The following is a 19,859-nucleotide window of genomic DNA, read 5'->3' on the forward strand; positions in this document are numbered from 1 at the left end:
TGAGATATACACCAGTAATGTGTCCACAATACAAAACCGTTACACCCAACCCAGCGAGCTTTAACCCGCACCATTAGCTCTAGGGTGTAGCAACCGAGTGATCTTTGGCACGTCCCTGCCTTTGTAGAACGGTCGCCAAAGAACAGAGAAAGTGGGATCACATGGCATCAGCTATCAACATGGCGTCACATGGCTACGTGGCATCAGCTAGCCATCCGTGCTCTTTAAGCAACTCATTGCATTCTCTTGTCAATGAAGATGTCATTGGAAAAGTAAGTAATGGACATTTAAAGGCATTCTAAAATGGGGTTGAACATAGCAAAAAAGAAGAGTGCAGTAATTTCCTTAGCGTACAGCGAAAAGCTGTTTCACTGCAAAATTTCCAACTTGCATTTGTTTCTGAATCCTTGCATTATTACGCATGTTTATGCCTCTCCGCTGTGTTGAAACATCAGAGCAAAGATTAGAGTTTTAACAGCTTTTTTTATGCCTTTCCAGTGAGAAGCACTGCCTGCTCTCTGTTGGCACTAGAGCCTTTACTACTGCACACAGCATGCTTGCGTGCTACCATATTTGTCTAGGCCTGTTTTTCAACCAGATTGTCGCACTTATTGCAAGACATAGGTACAGCCTGCCAAAATATGCACTTGTTGTGCTTGGGAGCAATGTTCGTTTGCCCTGTGCAATGAGGCCTCCCACTGTTCCGAAAAAGCAGTCCCAACATCCAACTGAGCAGTGTGAACTGATGCATTTTGTGATCATGGATTCTGATTTTTAACGGCCGTCTTTCATCCACACACAAAAACTTCGATGCAGTCGCCGGCTAAACACGTAACACCCAGGAGGAGGAATAAACATTTATTGAACTGCACGAGTTCCTTTGTGGGAGGCCTCTAGTCCAGTAAGCCTTGGTCCTTGGCTGCCCCGTGGGCCCTGTCCACCAGTAGTTGCTGGTCTTGAGGGCGTGGACTGGTCAGCTGGTTTTCCCGCTGCCCCAGGGTTGGGGTTGGGTGGGGGGTTAGTGATGATGATTGTCGGCACTCCCACACCATATGGTAGAGAGCTCTGGTTGCGGGGCAGTGTTGACAAGTCAATGTATATGCTGTTGGGTATATGGCATGGGGTAGTGTTCCATGGGGGTAGGTGTTTGCAGTTGTACGAGGGTAATGGCATCCTCTCTGGTCATGTTGGGCTGTGGCGGGCGGTAGATTCGGTGCTGCCGTTGGTAGTGGGCGAGGACACCAATGTATCTTCTTGGAATGTCGTCGCTGGAGGTCATCGATTGGTCCGCCAATGAGGGGAAGGCCCAGAGGGCATGCTCACGGGCAGCGGCGTGGGCCACTTCATTCCCCTCAAGGGATGCATGGCCTGGGGTTCGGGGTGGGGGCGTGGGCCACTTCATTCCCCTCAAGGGATGCATGGCCTGGGGTTCGGGGTGGGGGCTTTGTAGTTTGTCCGGGATGTGAATGGCTTGAGCAGAAACACGACCTAGTTGGTAATTGTGACAGGCGGTTTTGGAGTCTGAGATGATGGTGAGGTAGTCTGAGCCCGTGATGGCAGCGGTGGTGATTTCGTCTGCAGACTATGTCCGCGATCAAGACTGTGGCTGCTGTGAGTTCTCTGCCACGGTTCTTGTCAACACTGATGGCCTACACAGACTTTCGAGGGTGCTGGGCAGCATCTGTGTAGCAGACTGCTGGTTTGTTGCCTCCATAGGACCCACTGTGGGTGATGTTGATCCTGGCTGTTTTTCAGTATGCATTGAATACGAGATTCATATTTCTAGGGGTGGGAGCAACGGTGATAAGTTGGCATAGGGCAGGGGGGATGCGCTGTTTCTTAAATGCGCTGTCTCTTGTGCATCGTAGCCAAGGCAACGTAGTGTACGGCGACTTGTTTTGGTGCATTTGAAGTTTTTGAGCTGGCTGGCCTTTTTGGCTTCAGCGAGTTCGTCCCAAGTATTGTGCAGACCAAGCTTCATTAGCTTGCCAGTAGAAGTTGTCAGGTGTAGGCCAAGTACAAGCTTGAATGCCTTTTGAATAAGGTTACTCAGTTCGTCGGGCCAACTATTCTTGAGACTGAGGTATGGAGTGCCGTATGTAATTCTACTGATGGTTACAGTCAGGAAAAAGAATTTGCTGCTACGTACCAGCACACTACAGCAAGCTGCTTCAGGCAAACGAAAATGCAATCGCATTTGAGGAGGACACTTTGCTACCACCACTTGTGGAGCAAATCTGGAGGTGATACAAACTCTCTGACTTGGCAGATGAATGATCTCAGAGCCAAATGTGATGCTGACGCCTCGCACTGTGGATAAGCTTCTTGGTTCAGCCACTGTAAACGCCCTATGGAGGACTTTTGGTCTCCTCGATTCTCATTTTAAACAGGCTGAAAGCTGCTGGATCTTTTTTTATTTTCTTTCACAACGATTTCTGCTGCAAGGGCAGTCCATAGACAGCTCTCAAGAAGTTCTTGGGTAGTCCAAAAACGACAAATCAAAGAAGCCATTTGTTGTGTGTCAATAGGCGTCGGTGTCGAGCTGCCAACATTTTTCAGGGGCTTGTGCGCACACCGATGCACCCTAGTCGAGGCCTTAAGGTGGAAGTTAGTAGACATGAATGGCTAGGCGTGTCACCACCCCAGGCAAGTGCTGTGCTACCAACAGCTCAGGAGTGAATAGAAGTGCGCATAAATATGCGCTCCTTTCACATGCGATAAATGGTATTAGTGAACCCATGTACAGAAGTCTCGTGCGAGCCAATTACTTGAAATATGCTGTGCAAAAAGCCATGTACAGTCGCAGCGGAAAAAGATTGGCACAATTAAGTTACTCACGACTGGATCAGAAAAACATGCAGTGCTATTGTTCCCGAGTGCGTCTATAGCGAGAGTGGCAATCACATTCCATTTTCCATTCTACTCTATGGCCAGCAGAAAACAGCCCATCCTGCTGTTGGCCCTGCAATTAAACTGCGATAAATGAAATACCGGTGCTCGCAACGCCAGCTAAAAAAAGTAAATTACCCTGCGTCCGCAGCAACATTGGCGCATGATTTTACCAATAAGCAATGGGCGAGCTACGGTATTTTTGCGTGTATAACCCGCACCAGAAATGCAAAAATTTCAGGGGCAAAGTAGGGGTGCAGATAATACACGGGGTTTTTCTTTTAGTGCAGCTTCATGGCAATGCGCGTTGTGCTGTGAAGCTCCTACGCAGTAACACTGACTAAGCCTTCCATGGCAGCGATTGCGCAAAACATACAAGGACAGGGAAGAAAAAACAAGGACGAGCGCACTCTAACAATTGACTTTTATTAGTGAATTGGGACTTTCGCCTTGCAGTCAGTGTATTCTGCTAGCTAAGTATACCCTTTTTCTGTCTACATAGTATATAATGTGTTGCTTGAGCAGAGCCTTTGGTGCAGCCTTTCCTGTATAAAATGTGCGGGCAATACGCGAGGATATAGGTTGAAAGTGGGGGTGCGGATTACATGCAGGGGCGGGTTATGCGTGCGAAAATACGGTATCATTTCAAATGTGAGCTGTTTGTTGGAGTGCGTTTCGCCGGCCACCCCTTTCTTTTTATGGAATGTGCTTAACCCGCCGCTGTGGCTTAGTGGCTAAGGCATTGTGCTGCTGAGCCCAAGGACGCGGGCTTGATTCCCGGCCGCGGCGGCCACTTTTGTGGTGGTGGCGAAAAGCGAAAATGCCTGTGCGTTCAAGATTTCAGCGCACGTTAAAGATCCCCAGGTGGTCAAAAATAATCCGGAGCCCTCCACTACGGCGCGCCTCATCGCCTGCGTTGCGTCGGTACGTTAAGTCCTACAATCAATCAATCAACCAATAAAAAAAAAAATGGAATGTGCTCGGCATTATTGCAGTAGGTGCGCCGAGAGAGAGTAGTGCCTCAAATATTTCTGCTGCAGTCATGAGTCTGTTGTGTCAATTTTTTTCCGTTGTGACTGTACTCCATGGTGCAGCCATGTTTTTGTAATGTGTACTATTAAATACTGCTGCTCTGAAATGGGGCGATATCTGTAATTTCTAGCACAGGCAAAACTTTTTATTATCTCGCTTGAAGTACAGGCGTTACCTTTTTCCAAATCACACTGTTCTGCAAACAGCCCTGCTCCAATATTCCATCACAACTTCTACCTGAAAATAGGCAACGCAGCCCACACCAGCAACGTCAACTGCAAAGCACAACGTTTATTCATAGAGTCAAACTCTCGAAGTTCAGTACAGACATGCCAGATCTTATGAAATCCATACACAGCTGGGTACAAGTCCACATCTGGGCACATGGCACAAAGACGTTCTACTTTCTTCAACTCCTCCCAGTTTCTTCCTCGGTCTGTCCTTCTAAAGAAAACCACTCGTCCCAAACAGAACGGCGGTGCACCTAGTAGACTCAACGGAATCACGTCCGCGTTCTCGTCACCTCTCCGACCGAGCGCTCATCTTTGAGACGAGCGAGGACCACTCTGAGGTGAGCTGGACGAAGAGTACGGCCGCGGCCAGCCGACTCAGGACTTGTTCTCGGTCGAGGTCGTGGGCCCACTCCACACTCCCCCAGCGACTTGTCTGCGAGGTAAAGTTTGCCTTGTTTTAGCTGAGTGAACAGCGTAATACAACGAAACATGAGAAAGAGAGAGAGAGAACAAAAATGGCTTGGGTTTAAAACTCACAAACCTACGTAGTCATCACAGGCGAAGGCAAGGACTATGCACACAGTGTTCCGCGAAAGCTTGCCTGTGCTCAAGATTCCACAGCCTGCCTTTTAACTATAGGTGGTATTCACTGAAAAGTTTAGCTGTCCATTTCTTCGCTTGGCAACACAGGAAACGGCCACGGACATGGCCGAAGCACTGCAGCGTGCCACAGACATGGCGCGGCTTGTGCCACTGAGCCCGCACGCCGAAGGGAAGAAGAAGAAAAAAAAACACCGCCGTGCGTTGTCTGCTCCGTTTCAACCCGATTCTCAATGGTGGTGTCAGCAGAGATGTTATTAATCGCACTCACATTGGACTTGAGACATTACTTTGCATTCTGCGGGATAGAGTTTGGAACGTCCAACACGCACTATGTGCTTAGCACGGACAAGTACCGCCATTCCGCGGAGCCCGACGTAACCAGTGACGGCGCACTCACACGGTTGCCTGCATGCATGCCTCGCCAATGAATACAAGCTATATCTACTGGATGATGGGCTCCATCCTTTCGCTGGCGCACTATTGATGGCAAGACTGAGGGACCAAGCACCAGCAAAGCAGCCGTTTCACCTCGCCTAGTCACGTGGTGGCCGAAGGTCACTTGTGACAATGAACGACCTCAAAACATGCACTGTAGTAGAGCTTTACCTCCACAAAAGCATGTAAGTCCAGATACAACTGATTCAGTCCTGTCTTCTTCCTTGCTCAAGTATTGTTCGCGCTTTTCCCAACATGAACCTTTACCAACACGCCCAACTCACAGCTCTTCTATGTCATTTCTAGTACAAAGGGCCTTTCTCCGTGTGTTTATAATAACGCTTTCCTCTCTGAACCCGCCACCATCACAACGTTCTTACCATCTAGATCTGCAAGATCTAGGTAACGTTTTAGTACACCCATTGTGCCCCCCCCCCCCCCCCCCCCCAAAGTGTAGGCTTTGTGCGGGTTGTTCACTCCCACGCGTGAAAAAGAGCGCTCCGTGCTGTCTACTTCCTTGTCCAAGTATTGCTCCCGCTTTTCCCAACATGATTCAACCAGGCCTCCCCAAGGTTTAGTACTGAGTTGCTGGCATTGCACCTTGCTTCACTTCCAGTTTCAGTGCAAGCATTGTAGAAGGCGCCACATAATGATGCAAAGAAATTGACAAAGAAACGATTCCTTTAACTGTAAATATGGCTAGCCCCCTTCCGGCTGTATGGCTGAAACAACCGCACGAGAATTCATCTTCGCGCCCCTTTAAAGTGAAATGAACCTGTCGAACTCAAATTTGTGCCAGCACAAAGTTGTTCAACTCGTGTGACCTTTTACTTCCTTATGTACAGAAGGTCTAGGCCTTAGATTAAAAAAAAAAAAAAAAAAAAGAAAGAAAAACGATCCTCAAAGTGAAAGCAGAAGGTACAATTTTGGCCACCTCGTTAACTACTACACCGTTCGTTAACTACCACAGTTTGTTAACTGTGGTTGTCACACAGGTTTGAAGTACGCCATCTCAGTCTTTTCTGAAGATAGCCTCTTTCACTACCACAGCACACTCGCTTGTTCAGGCGCTATGCATGTAGAACATTGTGTTAAATTACGTTGCCCCGATGCAAAAGAACCAGGGTGCTCTTGAACGCACCTTTGGCAGCACTAGAAAGAAAAGCTACAGACTTGCCACATCTTGTTAAAAGGTAAACTCTTTATAAACGCGACACAAACTATCAACTCAAAACTGGCATAGCATAAAGCAGCTTACTTGAGTCAGCAACAACAAAATTCAAAGAAATTTCAGCCAGCCATCTCTAGCATAAAATGCAAGCAGTCCTGCTGGTCGTTACTACGTTGTGTAAACACAGTTCCTTTTTATTAAAGGAGTACTGACACGAAATTTTCATGCTACGTTTTTTTTGCTATTAGCCCAGTAATCATAGAATGGCACATTAGATGGTCGACTGCAGCGTAAACAATCATTTACGGCGTCGTTTATTCGTGTCAGTTTCGGTTTCGACAAAACGAACACCGAGCGGCCGCCATGACAGGAAGTAGCACCTGACGTCACCATTCTTGTTGCACCGCTGACGGTCTGGATGTGCGCGTGAGAGAGCGAATGCGCATGCCCAGACCGTCTGCGGTTTTCAGCATTTCCACGCGCCCGAGCAGCATGACGTCAGTCCCAAAACCATGACGTGATACACACGGCATAGCAGCGCACGCCAACCGTAGCCAGCGCGCCAGCTACATCACGGGAGCCCCGACGTCGGCAGTTTGGGGCAAGGAGCATATGATGTTATGTCGGCCTGCTCTGGGCTTTGTCGTGTGGGCAAAGGTTAAAATAGATTTAAAATACGTTATACTGACCCGTTACGGTTGAAACTTGCTGGGAGATATCTCCCGATAAAAAGGAAGCATTTTACATAGTTACCTCAGCTTTGCAATTTCGTGTCACTACTACTTTAATTATTATTAATGGTATACAACTGTGGATTCCAAGAAAAAAGTAACCGAAAGTAGGGGGAAGAAAAAGAAATACCTGGAATTCGCTCTCCAGCCTGGCAAGCGTAACGGCCTGCTCAACTGTCAAGTACTGGTGGATGGCTGCCTGGCAGAGGACTAGTGACTTGAGGCTCTCGGTGCCGTACTGGATACCTGAAGGGTTGTGCCAACACAGTAGTACTCAGCTGACAACCGATTCACACATTTTTTTTTCCACGATCAAAACAAAACATCGTGAGCACAGACAGTGTCTTTACGAGGGTGACAGCGTGAATCGAAAACTGCCGTACGACAGCAAGGTGTCAGTTTGACCGCAGTTATCACAGCCTTTCAAGTGACTTCCCCTGAAGTTAACAACGGCAATTGTAATGGTTAACTCTTTTGTGACCACGGAAAAACCGCCGATTTTTCGAGTGCTTCCAGAAAACCTTTTCTCTCTTGAGCTACTGGACACATTTAGCATTGCTATGCATGAAATTGTAGCTTATAGATTTCTCTTTCAAACACATAACAGCATTTTTGTGAAAACTGTCATTATTGACAGTTTATTGGGCAACAAAACAAAAAAAAATGCAGAGAAAAAGTATACAAAACACAAATGGACGATTTTACTGAGCCTAAAAATTATTTCAGGAATTCTAAGATATACAAAATGTTTCTACGTTCCTAAGCTATGATTCAATATATAGTACATGAATGCTGTACACCAAGTTCTGGATTTTTGCGGGCCCACCAACCTAGCGGCCCTGATAGGTGGGCTCCTCCGCGAAGCCACTCCAGAGTCAGTCAGTCTCTCTAAAATATGTATCCAAGCATACCTGTTTGCATTCTGACACAAAATCATTATCCCTTCAGCTGTAAAAACCAAGAAAAATAAATTTAGCACTTTTGAGAAGCAGCGCGAGTCGCTCCACAGCACTAATTTTACACCAGCACCAGGCTGTCATGAAGATGATAACGCGATACGGCGCTGTGCATTTGGCAAAATATCCCCCACTGTACGTTGTCCAGACCCTACACATGAAAGTAATGCCGCAGTCATCAGATATTAGGCACGTATTGTTTATAAGTACAGCGCGAAGTCAAAAACGAACATTTCCTGGCAGCACCTGTCAAAGTCTGAGGCTGTTGAATGGGAAGTCTTCATCAGAACTAAAATCTGAAGAATCCACATCGTTGCTGGGGTCATCACTGCTGCTGGGGTAAAAAAAAATCATCAGCAGCAGCAGTAGCCGAAGTCCCTCAAACCACTGTCTGCCTTTGCGGAGTGCGCAGTGAAACAGGACGCCATTTTCACCCAAATCGCCGCTACCTTGGATTCATATTTCACTCACGACGCCGTCTACCCATACAAAATGTAAACAAACGGCAATGAAACTGAAAAAAGGGTTTTCAATGAACACGCTAGATGGCGTCCACTGTTCGAATAGCGCCGTTTTTACTTTTGGCGGGAGGTTTGAAAATCATCGTTCACCCGTGAACGATGGCCTGTGGCGCGGTCACAAAAGAGTTAACAGCTTCTCGGCCAATCTCTTAGAGAATGAGCTGCCCTTTGATTGCCCGACAACCTGGGGTGTAGAAAAAAGCTGCAGCGTAAAAAAAAAAAAAAAAAAAGAAAAAAGATGTTGAAAAATGTGATACCTGAATGTACGCTTAACTACAGAAATTACAGGAAAAATGTCTATCAGTAGGATCCCCCAACATTTGGTTTCAACCTTGTTTACTCCAAGTATTTGGTCTTTCCACATATCTGCTCAAATTCGAAAATTTAGAGCCCTTCCACCACTGTGAAAATCGAAGACCAGCAAAGTTGTGGTGGATAGCTATAGTGAGTTATGTATGGTGACTTTATACTATATTGATTGAATAAAAGCACACACACATAGCTTCCTTAGAGTGAATTCGAATACGTTTCAGGATAGTTTCGATAAAACAAGAGTTGCAGCCGTTTTCGGTAACCATACAGTGGAACCCCGATAATACGACTTTCAAGGGACTGCGCAAAAGCATCGTATAACCAGGGTGTCGTATGACCGGGGTGTCGTATGACTGGGGTGCGGGTAAATGCTGGCCTAGTAGACGGTCTCATGCAACAGGTGGGCTAAGAACTTATTTAAACTACGATCTTTAGCACATTTTCACATAATTTTAAAATCAAAAGATTAAAAAAAAAAAAAGACCCCCCGTGTCACCGGGCGCATTTATAGCTTGCCAGCCCTGCGCCTTGCGTGCCCAAGGCCGACGTGGTCGAACAAATTGAGAGGGGAAAAGGCGAGTGTGAAACGAACGATAGTGTCAGCCGGCAATGAAAAAAAGGCAGCCAAAAAAAGGGCGCAGCGCCAATGCCACTTTGAAAAACACTGATCAGTAGAGAGCAGAGGTAGAGGGAGAGAGAGCGTCGTGAAAAGAAGAAACTTGGATAGAGAGGGCAAGGAAAGCGGGCGTTTGGTCATCGTCATTACATCGTATGTGTTTTCACGTTCGTCGGCGGCTTGATGGGAGCTTTAAATTCACTGCCCGCCAGCCACCTGAACTTCGACTTCTCGCAGTTGGTGCAGTAGAGTACTGCTGCTCCATGGGGTCGCTGAAAGTTAACTCCCACTCGCAAGTACCCGCCTGCTTGCTTGCGTCTGTTCAGCAAGTGGTCTGGCCCACTGCCCGCCTGCGGACTTTTGCACATCAAGCAGCGTCAAACGGGGGTTAAGAATAAGAAAAGGTCGAGACGAGGCAGCGAAGCGGTGTAAAAGATGGGAAAAATGGCGGTTTAACCGTGCCAGGGTGCGTCGTATGAAGCGGACCGCGTCGCCCCAAGTGTCATATCATCGGGGTTTCTAATGCATTGTTCCTACTGGGAGTTTGCCAGGACCGCGGTGATCCATTGTAAATCCGGGGAACGATCAGTAGGGTTCCGCTGTACTTTCTCCACAAATGGCAACATATTGACAGCAGCAGATGGGAATTTTGTAATGTTTACAACTTCCACTGTGTGAGCTAACTAATCGTGACAAGTACATCAAACTAGGCGTGGTAAAAGAGCCATCTTAGTGGCCAATATCAGAGTGATTTCTTCTTATGTAACTACATTAGATTGAGAGCTAGAAAGGGGTGCATGATTCTTTGTCAACATGACCTAATAGACACACACAGTTATGGTCAGAACCTGGTGGGAGACAGTTCGCTGCATAACTATTCTGCGTACTGCCTGCAGCGAGAAATCGTTCTCACCTGTCAGCCCCCACAGTGAATAGGAGACGAGGTGCTTGAAGACCTTGTCACATACTTCTTGGGGCAGCTGTGACATTGCCAGGTCGCTTTTGGGCTCCAGCGTGACGCCAAACCTTGGAGGGCGGCAAAGTGCAGAGGTCACACATTGGTGACACTTACGAGACAGTGGAGAGAGCTTGGGACTCATTCTATTTATAACTTTGGGCAAGCCACCCGGGGCAAACATTTTTAAAGGAAGCCAAGCTACGGTAATCTCTCGTTATAACGAAATCGCTTTACTTGAAATATCGCTTTATTCGAAATTTATTCTGGTCTCAACCCCAACACATGCATTTTAGGCCGCATTACTCGAAGCGCATGAAAAGCTTGACCCGCTTAGAGCGAAGTGGCGAGGGGAGGCGTCGCCGAGCGATGACGACTCAGCGGCGAGTCAGGCTGTCAACATGGCGGGGTCTTTCCCCCCGTGATTTTCTCGAGCCGAACATGCTCGATTCGCGCCATCAATTTTAGACAAACGATCCAAATGCATGGCAGGGTCATTGAATTTTGTTTCTATACATTGGTCAATGGCGTGGACGTGACGGTGCGCGAACACCGACACTCGAACCGTAGAATTAGCAGCGTCATTGACGACGGGGCGCTGGAAAACTCTTGTTTTACAACCTTCACGGCTCCACACCGTGGGGAAAAACTGCTTATTGATCATGCAAATCCGCTAATGCAAAACTGGTCAGTTTTCATGATTGCACTGTGTACCCGTAATGAGCAGTTAATCATTTTTTGAGCGCAACAAAGACATCCTCAGACTGGAGCCACGGCATTTGCGGTGCGGCGCTTTCCAGTGCAAAACTCTCGTAGAGTTTCGTGACGCCCGCATGCCCCCCTAAATTTGGCCACAGCCACTGCCACTTTTATGGGCGCCGACCACAGCCTTATGTATGCTTGGTCAAATTGCAGCAGAGGTTGCTCGCGGCCGGCAAGAACTTGAAACAGCGAAAGCTCACTGCATTTTTGGAACCTGAATAAAGGTTTGCTTCGCTGAATACACTGTGTTTTGATTCCTTGCGGTTGTGATGCAATTAAAGCTCAGCTCCTTTAGGTTTTCTCGAGTGGTCGCTTATATCGAAATACCACTTATAACGAAATTTTTCGTCGTCCCGCTGACTTCGTTGTAACGAGGGGTTACTGTACATCTACATCGCTTTTCATGTAACCCCTCTCACCCAACAACCTCCAAAACCTGTGTAAGGTGTTTTACATAAATAGGGGGAAAAAAAGAAGAAAAAAAAAAATCACGTTCGACAATTGCCTAAAATAAAAAATTTAAGGCAGAAAGTTCCACTTTTACTAAAGGTGTGAGAACATTCAAAACTTTGAACACTTCGTGGATAGTGTTCAGTGTTTGATTCAATTGGCAGCGCAGTTTTCAAAGTATCTGAAGTCTTCAGACATTCACATCACTGGCCATCGTAGACCACACGACTTGGAACCTTTCAATGAAGCTTCACCTCACAGTAAGCCCCTTTGGGTACGCTTTCTCATAAGACGCCAAAGCTTCGCAAGAAAGCCAGACACATGTAAGCCTTGTGCGAAACAAGTGTACGTTAACTTTGGTGTGTTCTAGCTGAAGTGGAACTATACCCATGTAAAATCTATAAGTGGAAGTTTCACGAGTGTCAGGAATCAAGGGCTATGATTTGTTGGCGACGCTTGCAGTGAAGTATTGGTCATGCCAGGGCCTCTTTTCAATGACTGCAGGGACACCAGCTGGTCAAATATACTTCCTGTATTTACAGTACGTCGAGAAACCCACATTTCTTCATAGAAATGTATGCCAAATTTTTGTTCCATTGTTGTACTGTCTTATCTTAATCTTCTCTTCTCTATTTTTTGTACAGTTTTCTTATCAAGCGCTGGTACATAAACACTCAAACGTGTAAAGTCCCAATTGCTTTAGTTATCTTTTTCCTTTTGTAGCTATGTTTTATAAGCTCTACATGCACTAAAGTGAAGATATTCGTATTCAAATAAAGGGTAAAGTAAAACACACAAGTTGGTGCGTACTGTAAAAAATTTGAGTGTGCAGAACACAACCAGAGGAGGGTGACGGGTCAAATGCATTAAGAGACTGACCTCTTTTCGTACCACATCAAGACGGGGTCCCACTTCTCGCTCTGCAAGGCCACAAGTTCCTCGGGTTCTTGCATCCGGTAGCTGCGAAAGACCCAAAGCGTGCACTTAAAGCTCCACTGCCGCATCAATTGCACACACATACATAAAACGTCTCCCTGAGACTCCACACCCCTCTATACCCCTGTCACACGGCAAATCTCATGTCATTCAGAGCAGATGACATTGGACGTTAACGACATTCGGTTTGGCCGTGCAGTCTCGGCGAAACAAATGTCATTTGTGAGTGATAGCGGTGATGATTAGTGAGCTCGCAAAACCGCAAAATTATATTTCAAGTGCATCTAAAATGTTTTAATACATAATATCCTTTTAAAACATAACAAAGGATTATTTTTAAAAATAAAAACAAGGCAATCACCGGTTTATCTGACATCAGTAGACATCAAAAGCCGAGACAAGATCGTAAAAAATCCGTATTAGGGTAGCATGTGCATTGGGGACGAGATTTTCTTTTTTGTTAGGAGTGTTTTGTCTGTCCTTATTTGAGAAACAACATGAAGGGTAAAATATAAGTTTCCTAACAGTTTTCTAAATGGCATTAGATACTACTAACAGTTTGCTAAGTACTAACAGTTTGCTCTAAATGTTATTAGATCTGCCGCGTGACAGGGGCATTAGTCTGTGCCCTGTGCTACACTACGTTTGTACTATCGTGCACAGCTCGCAGGCGAAAGCCTCAGATGTCTCATCAACCACGAAAAGTGGCTGTAGTTGCTCCTGGCATGAACACAAATGGTACCAAAACGGCTGGTGCTGTAAAAAATACATACCGTAATTACCCGATTCTAACGCGCCCCCGATTCTAACGCGCACCCGACTTTCCTGGCAAAAAAAAACGAAAAAAAACTTGCACCTCTGACTGCAATGCGCACGGAACTTTGTGAGCCAGAAAAACGAGTGCAAGAGGAACGGGCGATTTATTTCTCGAAGTAATCTCACTCATCTCACTCCTCGTCACTCCTTGCTGACCACATCTCGTTCTTGGTGCCGTCAAGTGCGTTCGCGATGCCACACTTCTGAACGAACGCTCAACCATGGTTGATGGGATCGTGGCCCACGCCTCGCACGCCCATCCCGCGAGCTTCTCCAGAGGCGCACGCTTCAGCCGACCGCTCGTTCTGAACGCGTGAGAGCCGCTGCTGCCATTGCTGTTATCAAGCGCGCAAGTGGAACGATTTGACGATTTGTGTGAACGCCGATAGAAAAGCCTCGGCACCTGTGCTTCCTGCATCCGAAAAATTGTTGCTAAAAGCCATGGAGGAAAGAATACTTTGGCGCCATCTTGAGATGGCGATGGCGATGGATGGGACAAAATTTCCGCTGTTTCGGCAGTTTCGGTTTCGTATCCGATTCTAACGCGCATGCGATTTTTCGACATATTTTTCCGGAAAAAAAGTGCGCGTTAGAATCGGGTAATTACGATAAGTAAATAAAATCACATTTGGGTTTGCTAGGAAGTTGAACCTACATCGCCGGAGCAGCAGGTATGTGCTCCAACCACTTCGCTAACCCTGCACCCTGCCCGAATGGAACGCAAATTATTTTGGTGTGTGCCGCGTGACAGGTGAATGCAATGGCACGTGCGCAGAACAGGTGCACGCGGGGGAGAGCTATGACTCTGAGGAAGCTGCCGTGGGAGTGGCGGCCAATCTGTCTGTCGGACTAATTTGCGTAAAAACACGAACAAATGAAAGCGAAGGAAGCGACGCAAACAGGATAGAGCAGCGGAGGAATCTTCGATAATCGCTGGGCCTTCAAAGCAAGTAAGAAGACTTATGTTTCCGGAGGATCTTGCACTGACCTTAAAGGTGGCCTTTAAAGCTGCACAGTACTATGGGGCCACGTGTCGGACAGAGCTGTGTGGATTACATTATCACTTGCACTGCTGGCTGTAACCCTTTTAAGGACAGTGATGTACATGTACGTCCCCTGCAAAATCCTTCAAAATGGTCAATGACGAACATGTTTGTCATTGCTTATATGTTTAAAACGCGAGCATTTTGAGATCATTTCTCTCGCTTGGCGTGTGCTGCCACACTGCGGAAATATGTGAATTTTTTTTTTTTGCACTGATGGCTCCTCATTCCTTTTTTTTATTCTTTACTTCAGCGGTGCGCCGGCTATCGCTTGCACATCCGGTCACGTGTGGGCATGCAGCAGCTAGTTTCAGTTTTGTCCTCCGGGCGCTTTCCGCTTTCTTGCGCCCATGAAACTCATAAATCTTTCCTGTGGTTTTTTTTTTTTTTAGAATTTTCAGGTCTAGAATTTTTCTTGTGCTACTCATGAATAAACCACGTGTATTATAACAACACAAACGATTTTTCTGTCACTTTGCGGGTTCGATTCCCGGCCGCGGCGGCCACTTTTCTGATGGAGGCGAAAAGCAAAAACGCCCGTGTGTACGAGATTTTGGCGCACGATAAAGATCCCCAGGTGGTCAAAATTAATCCGGAGCCCTCCACTACGGCGCGCCTCATCGCCTGCGTTGCGTCGGCGCGTTAGCCATGAAGAGAAAACACAAGTTTGGTTCATTCGAAAGATTACCTCGTTAGAACCATAACGACACCACTTATAACGCAAACTTCGCTCAAATAAGCTACATAATTAGGAAAAAAGGAAATGACCATGCGACCCACCAGCTCATTTTCCGCAACAGAACCTGTGATGTCACTTGGGAATGCTCTGCGATTGGCGGAGGCCGGCAAAAGCAAACGCATGTTAGGCAGGGCTTACAGTTTGCGTAGCGAGCTAAATGCCCGTGAAACACACTGCACATTCTTTTTATGACAAAGAACGGTGGAGTAAACGGTTGAAGGTCCGAACGAACATGCAAGCGTGTGCGCCAATGCGTACGAAACTAGCGCCGGCCGAGCTCGACATCTCGCCGTCGCGCAGACGAATTTTCGGGTTCGAGGCTCTTCGGGGCCAACGAACCGTTCCAGCCCGCACAGCCGCAACCTTGCTTCGTATCGTAATCCCTTCACAGGAGGTTGGCCATCATATCGCCAACCAGCAAAGGTAAAAATAGAAACGAGGGGAGTAAGGAACAGCAAGAAGCGACGAGATAGTGCCAGTCGTCGCGTAAGTTTCGAATGGTGTTGGCTTGCTGCTGTCGTTACGAGCTCGTTTCCAGTTTACAACCACTGAAAACTTCAGTTTGTTCGAGTACTTTACAATGAAATTTTGTTGCTGCGTTTTGAAATGCCCATGTAGTACGGGCAAATCGTTGAGGGAGTGCGACATCCCCGCCGGTGAGGAGATCTCCTTTCATGTGCTGCCCAACGACGAACCTAGGCGAAGCAAGTGGCTACGTTTTGTGAACTTTGCAAACGGAGGAGAAAGAGAGCTAAAGGAAGTACGAGTGTGCTCGCTTCATTTCCGAGGAAGTGATTACACCAGGGACCCTTACGTTAGCTCACTCCTGGGACATGCTGGCGCTCGTCGCCGACTTCGTCAAATCGCTCTGACCTTGGGGAAAAAAATGCCGTAAACACCGCGCATTGACGCTCGTATCTTTCTGGTCGAAGCAGAGAGCTCGCGCGAACGGCTTTCCATACACGACACCGGCCAACTGGCATAAGTGATACTGCCACTGAAATTGAACTATTATTAACCGTAATCAAAATACGGCACATACGTACCAGTCTATATTCGTCCGTCGCGACGGGGCTGACGAGGCAGCGGTGCCGACGGCTGGGCGTTCGTCTGTTGTGGCTATCGCGGAATGGTCGCTTTCCCGTCCACTGCGTATCCCACAACTCTTGCCGCTCGTGCACTTAGAAGCATTGAGCGTTTTTGTGGTGTGAGGTTGTTAAATGCAAGCCCGAGCTCCTCGGCGAGAGTTTTGTTCTCCGGATCAGGCGATTCCGTGACTAGGGCTGCGGGTGCACTAGGTTTTACTAGTATTTTTAAAATGGCTGCCGTCTCGATCGACTCCCGCGTGTGGGTGCTATATGGAGTCGACATACTAAGTATCTGTTTCATGGACCGGCTCTATGACGCCATTGTACACGTCACGGAATGTTCAATTTTAGCGGGAGATTTAAAATTTTGGCTTAAATTGCCTTATTTCTCAGTGAATAAAGCATCATTTGCTTCCGGGAAAGCGCTTGGGGTACTATGAAACACCTAATCTTTCGAATAAAACAAACTTTTGTTTTCTCTTCATGGCTCCTTTAAACCCCCACAATCAATCAATCAATTTTTCTGTCACTTTATGGTCACCCTAAAAAAATTACAACTTTTTCTCGAAATAGATTTGCCCGAAGAATTTAAATCAGCAATAAAAAAATATCGATCCTGGGGGGTCACAATCAGTGTGAAAATTTGACCCTCAAAGAGTTGAGTTGGCCTTGGCCGTAAAGTCGGCTTGCTTTCTCTTGGTCTCATCTATCTTCTCAGTCAACTCCCTGGAAGGGTATGTGCTATTGGAGTGCTTTGGGCAGCATCCTTCCGTTTCTCGAATGAGACAAAACCGCCCCTTTTCACACGGCACAGAAAGTGAAATAAACACAGTGATAAGCTTCCTTGTGCCACTACAGTGACCTCAACACCCTTATTTAAGAAAAAAAGAGCACGAAAAATTAATGTAGGACAAAACTTTTCTGGTTAAGAAAAGTCAGAAGTCAGTTGACTAAACAAAAAATACAGAGTTGCATGGCCTCAAACCCAGGCAATTTATGTCCAGACCGGAGGCTACAGCTTCAAGGTATGAAGGCCGAATGGCAAGACCTTTTAGCAGTACTTCAAGATGGTATCGGTAGCGCTCAAAGTAAACCAATAGATGACGCTAGGTGCAAACAGGAAATCCCTGCTCTGTACCACTTCGGAAACGGAATGTTTCTCTCGGATTTGAAAGACTTTTGTCATATGGAATGTGGCACACAACTGGCCGCTATCCTCTGTTTTTTGTTTGTTTAAGGACAACAGAAACTCCGACACGGATGCCATAGTATCACAAACACCATCACTGTGACAGAAACTTGTACAAATAAGTATGCAACCTCAACAAGAATAGGCTGGCACAAATGTTCTCCCCTTGGGGCACGTAAGCTACCTACAAAAAAGAAAAGGAGCTCCCGAGGGACCCGATCTTGCAACAGCAGCACTCACCAGAGAGTATCCGATTCGAGAAAGTCTAGGATCTCAGCTGCTACATCCTCCTTTGATTTCTTTGACGGGTTGTCCAGAACCGTGTTGCAGAGGCCAGTCTGCAAAATTGGGCAAGTAAGAAAATGGACGATTACGTACATTGTGTGCTCGCTCCACAATGTACATTCGATATGCATTCAAATACGAACAACGGAGCACATGGCTTCCGGTACATGGTGCGCATCCTGGCGACAGGCCGCGTGTGCGCAGTAGGAATAAGTTATAAGAGTTCCCACATAACCTTTGTATGGAAAAACCATCGTTTGGCGTGTGAGCATTTTGGTTTGGGCCATCGTCGCGTTTGGTGCCTGTTATGTTTCGTTATCTAAGCCGCTGCGAGGGGTGAAAACAGAGCACATTACTGCATCTCTTATGTTTTAATTTTGTGCCGAGAGCTCGAAAGAAGCCTCCTGGTCCGTTTGCAAGTTTTACGCTACTCGGTTGCCTTGTATTGGTGGCAAAGTTAGATGTTGCGGTTCCAGAATTTGTAAAAAAAAGTCTGCAAGGCTCTTTTCGTCATGTCATGAAACGTCAGGCCAGTCTACATTGGTCGATTACTATATTACTCGTGCCGATGTAAGCCAGAACATACGTTCTGCAGTTCATAAAGTGCTTTGGGGCTCAACACAATTCTCAGGTTTCATGATGTGTATGTACGCCTGCACTGACACATCACCTGCGTTTCTTGTACAGCATATGTTTCCTGACCTAGAAGCACTGAATTTGGAAAAACAGAGATATTGATCGAGCGACTAGCAATTGATGACGACAGCACACTTACCCCCCGAAAAAAAAAAAAGAAATAAAACGCAATCTTTCCCCAAAACGCCTCATGGGAATGAGAAATTGCGTCAGCACTGTGGTGTAGACAAGTGCAGGGCGCAAACACCGAGTGTACACTGAGAGTAATGCACGCCAAACAACACACAAGAGGTCGGAGAAAGCCTCAGCAATTTACCAGGTGCATTTCGCTCGGGTTGATGTCCGCCTTTTGGCAGTCCCATTCCGTGGCGACAGCGACAGCCAATGCTTCGTTGGGAATCAGGAGCAGCTTTCCAAGTGGAGTCTTCAGCTTTCTCTGGTCGAGGCAAACCTCGAACTGATCTGTTGATGTTCGAAGCAGGTGAGTTTCTTGCACTGTCGCGCGATTGGTCCATTATGCAACTTACCACCGGAGCGAATAACACCGACATCCTTGTAGAAGCGCTTTCTCTTGGCTGCATCAGAAAACCGAAACAAGGCGCACTTCAGTCCATTTTGTTTCATAAGTGTGTAATGCTTTTATGCAGAAGAGCAACAATTGCCCCTCTTCTTTAAATCTCTCTAAATCTCGTTATTGTAAAGCAAATAATTACTCACAACGCCGAGTTAAGTGCTGAGAAATCTGACTTCTACAATGAAATTCCCGCGACACGACACACGGAGATCAAGTGCAAATTATATCGGGATACCTGGATAGAACCTTTTAGAATGATGCCCAGTGATTATGGAGCTTCGAGCCACGAACAGTGCGCATCTTATTTTGCATGTGAAGCCAAACATTTCTGTCGCCGGAGAGAAACCGCAGAAACCACGTTGGGCGCCGGTCGTGAGGCGCCACTCTGACGAAATCGAAAATACGAAACGAAAGCGTTGGCGAAACTGCCGAAAATTTCTATCCGCTAGGTCAATCATTGCGGAACTGTCAAAACAAAATATTTGACGTACCTTTAGCGTTTTTTTAAAAAATATTTTACTCAAAACAGAACCACGAAAGGAAGCGGTACAATCTAAAACGACAAGTTGACGCAAGACACAAGGATGAAAATACCGAAACCTTGTTCGAAACCAATGTCGAAAATTTGAATCCATTGTTCTTGGTTAGAGCACGGACAACTTTTGTGGGGCATCGGCAATCGCAAAACAATGAAACTGTTACACTATGAAGTGAGTAATTTTAAGTTTTTGGAATGTTTTATCTAAAATTTTATGCCGTTTTCAAAGAAATAAAGAGCAATTGTGACCCGCAGGAAAACATTTCACGCATTTTGGGGAACTTTCGAGAACGAAAATGTGGCACACCATGACGCACCGCCCATACATCGCTTGTCCAATCAGGAGGCG

General features: G+C 46.6%; 1 protein-coding gene across 2 annotated transcripts; it reads right to left on the reverse strand.

Annotated features, from left to right (window-relative positions):
* Positions 1 to 4,192: 4,192 nt before the first annotated feature.
* On the reverse strand, positions 4,193 to 19,660 carry L(2)k14505 (ATP synthase mitochondrial F1 complex assembly factor 2 homolog l(2)k14505). 2 transcript variants are annotated; one of them, XM_077670773.1, is made up of 8 exons: positions 19,573 to 19,660; positions 18,926 to 18,973; positions 18,715 to 18,860; positions 17,718 to 17,815; positions 12,546 to 12,626; positions 10,413 to 10,525; positions 7,225 to 7,340; positions 4,193 to 4,587 (listed from the first exon to the last, which is right to left on the reverse strand). In XM_077670773.1, the coding sequence occupies exons 1-8, from the start codon at positions 19,643 to 19,645 to the stop codon at positions 4,441 to 4,443; spliced, it is 822 nt and encodes a 273-aa protein (XP_077526899.1). In that variant the 5' UTR covers positions 19,646 to 19,660; the 3' UTR covers positions 4,193 to 4,440. The 2 variants fall into 2 exon arrangements, with proteins under 2 accessions (XP_077526899.1, XP_077526898.1); XM_077670772.1 differs by lacking the exon at positions 19,573 to 19,660 and adding an exon at positions 19,208 to 19,376.
* Between the last annotated feature and the right edge of the window lie 199 nt (positions 19,661 to 19,859).

This window comes from Haemaphysalis longicornis, unplaced genomic scaffold (assembly GCF_048455015.1).
Source record: "Haemaphysalis longicornis isolate Haplotype H1 unplaced genomic scaffold, Haemaphysalis longicornis Haplotype H1 scaffold_5, whole genome shotgun sequence".
NCBI lineage: Eukaryota > Metazoa > Arthropoda > Arachnida > Ixodida > Ixodidae > Haemaphysalis > Haemaphysalis longicornis.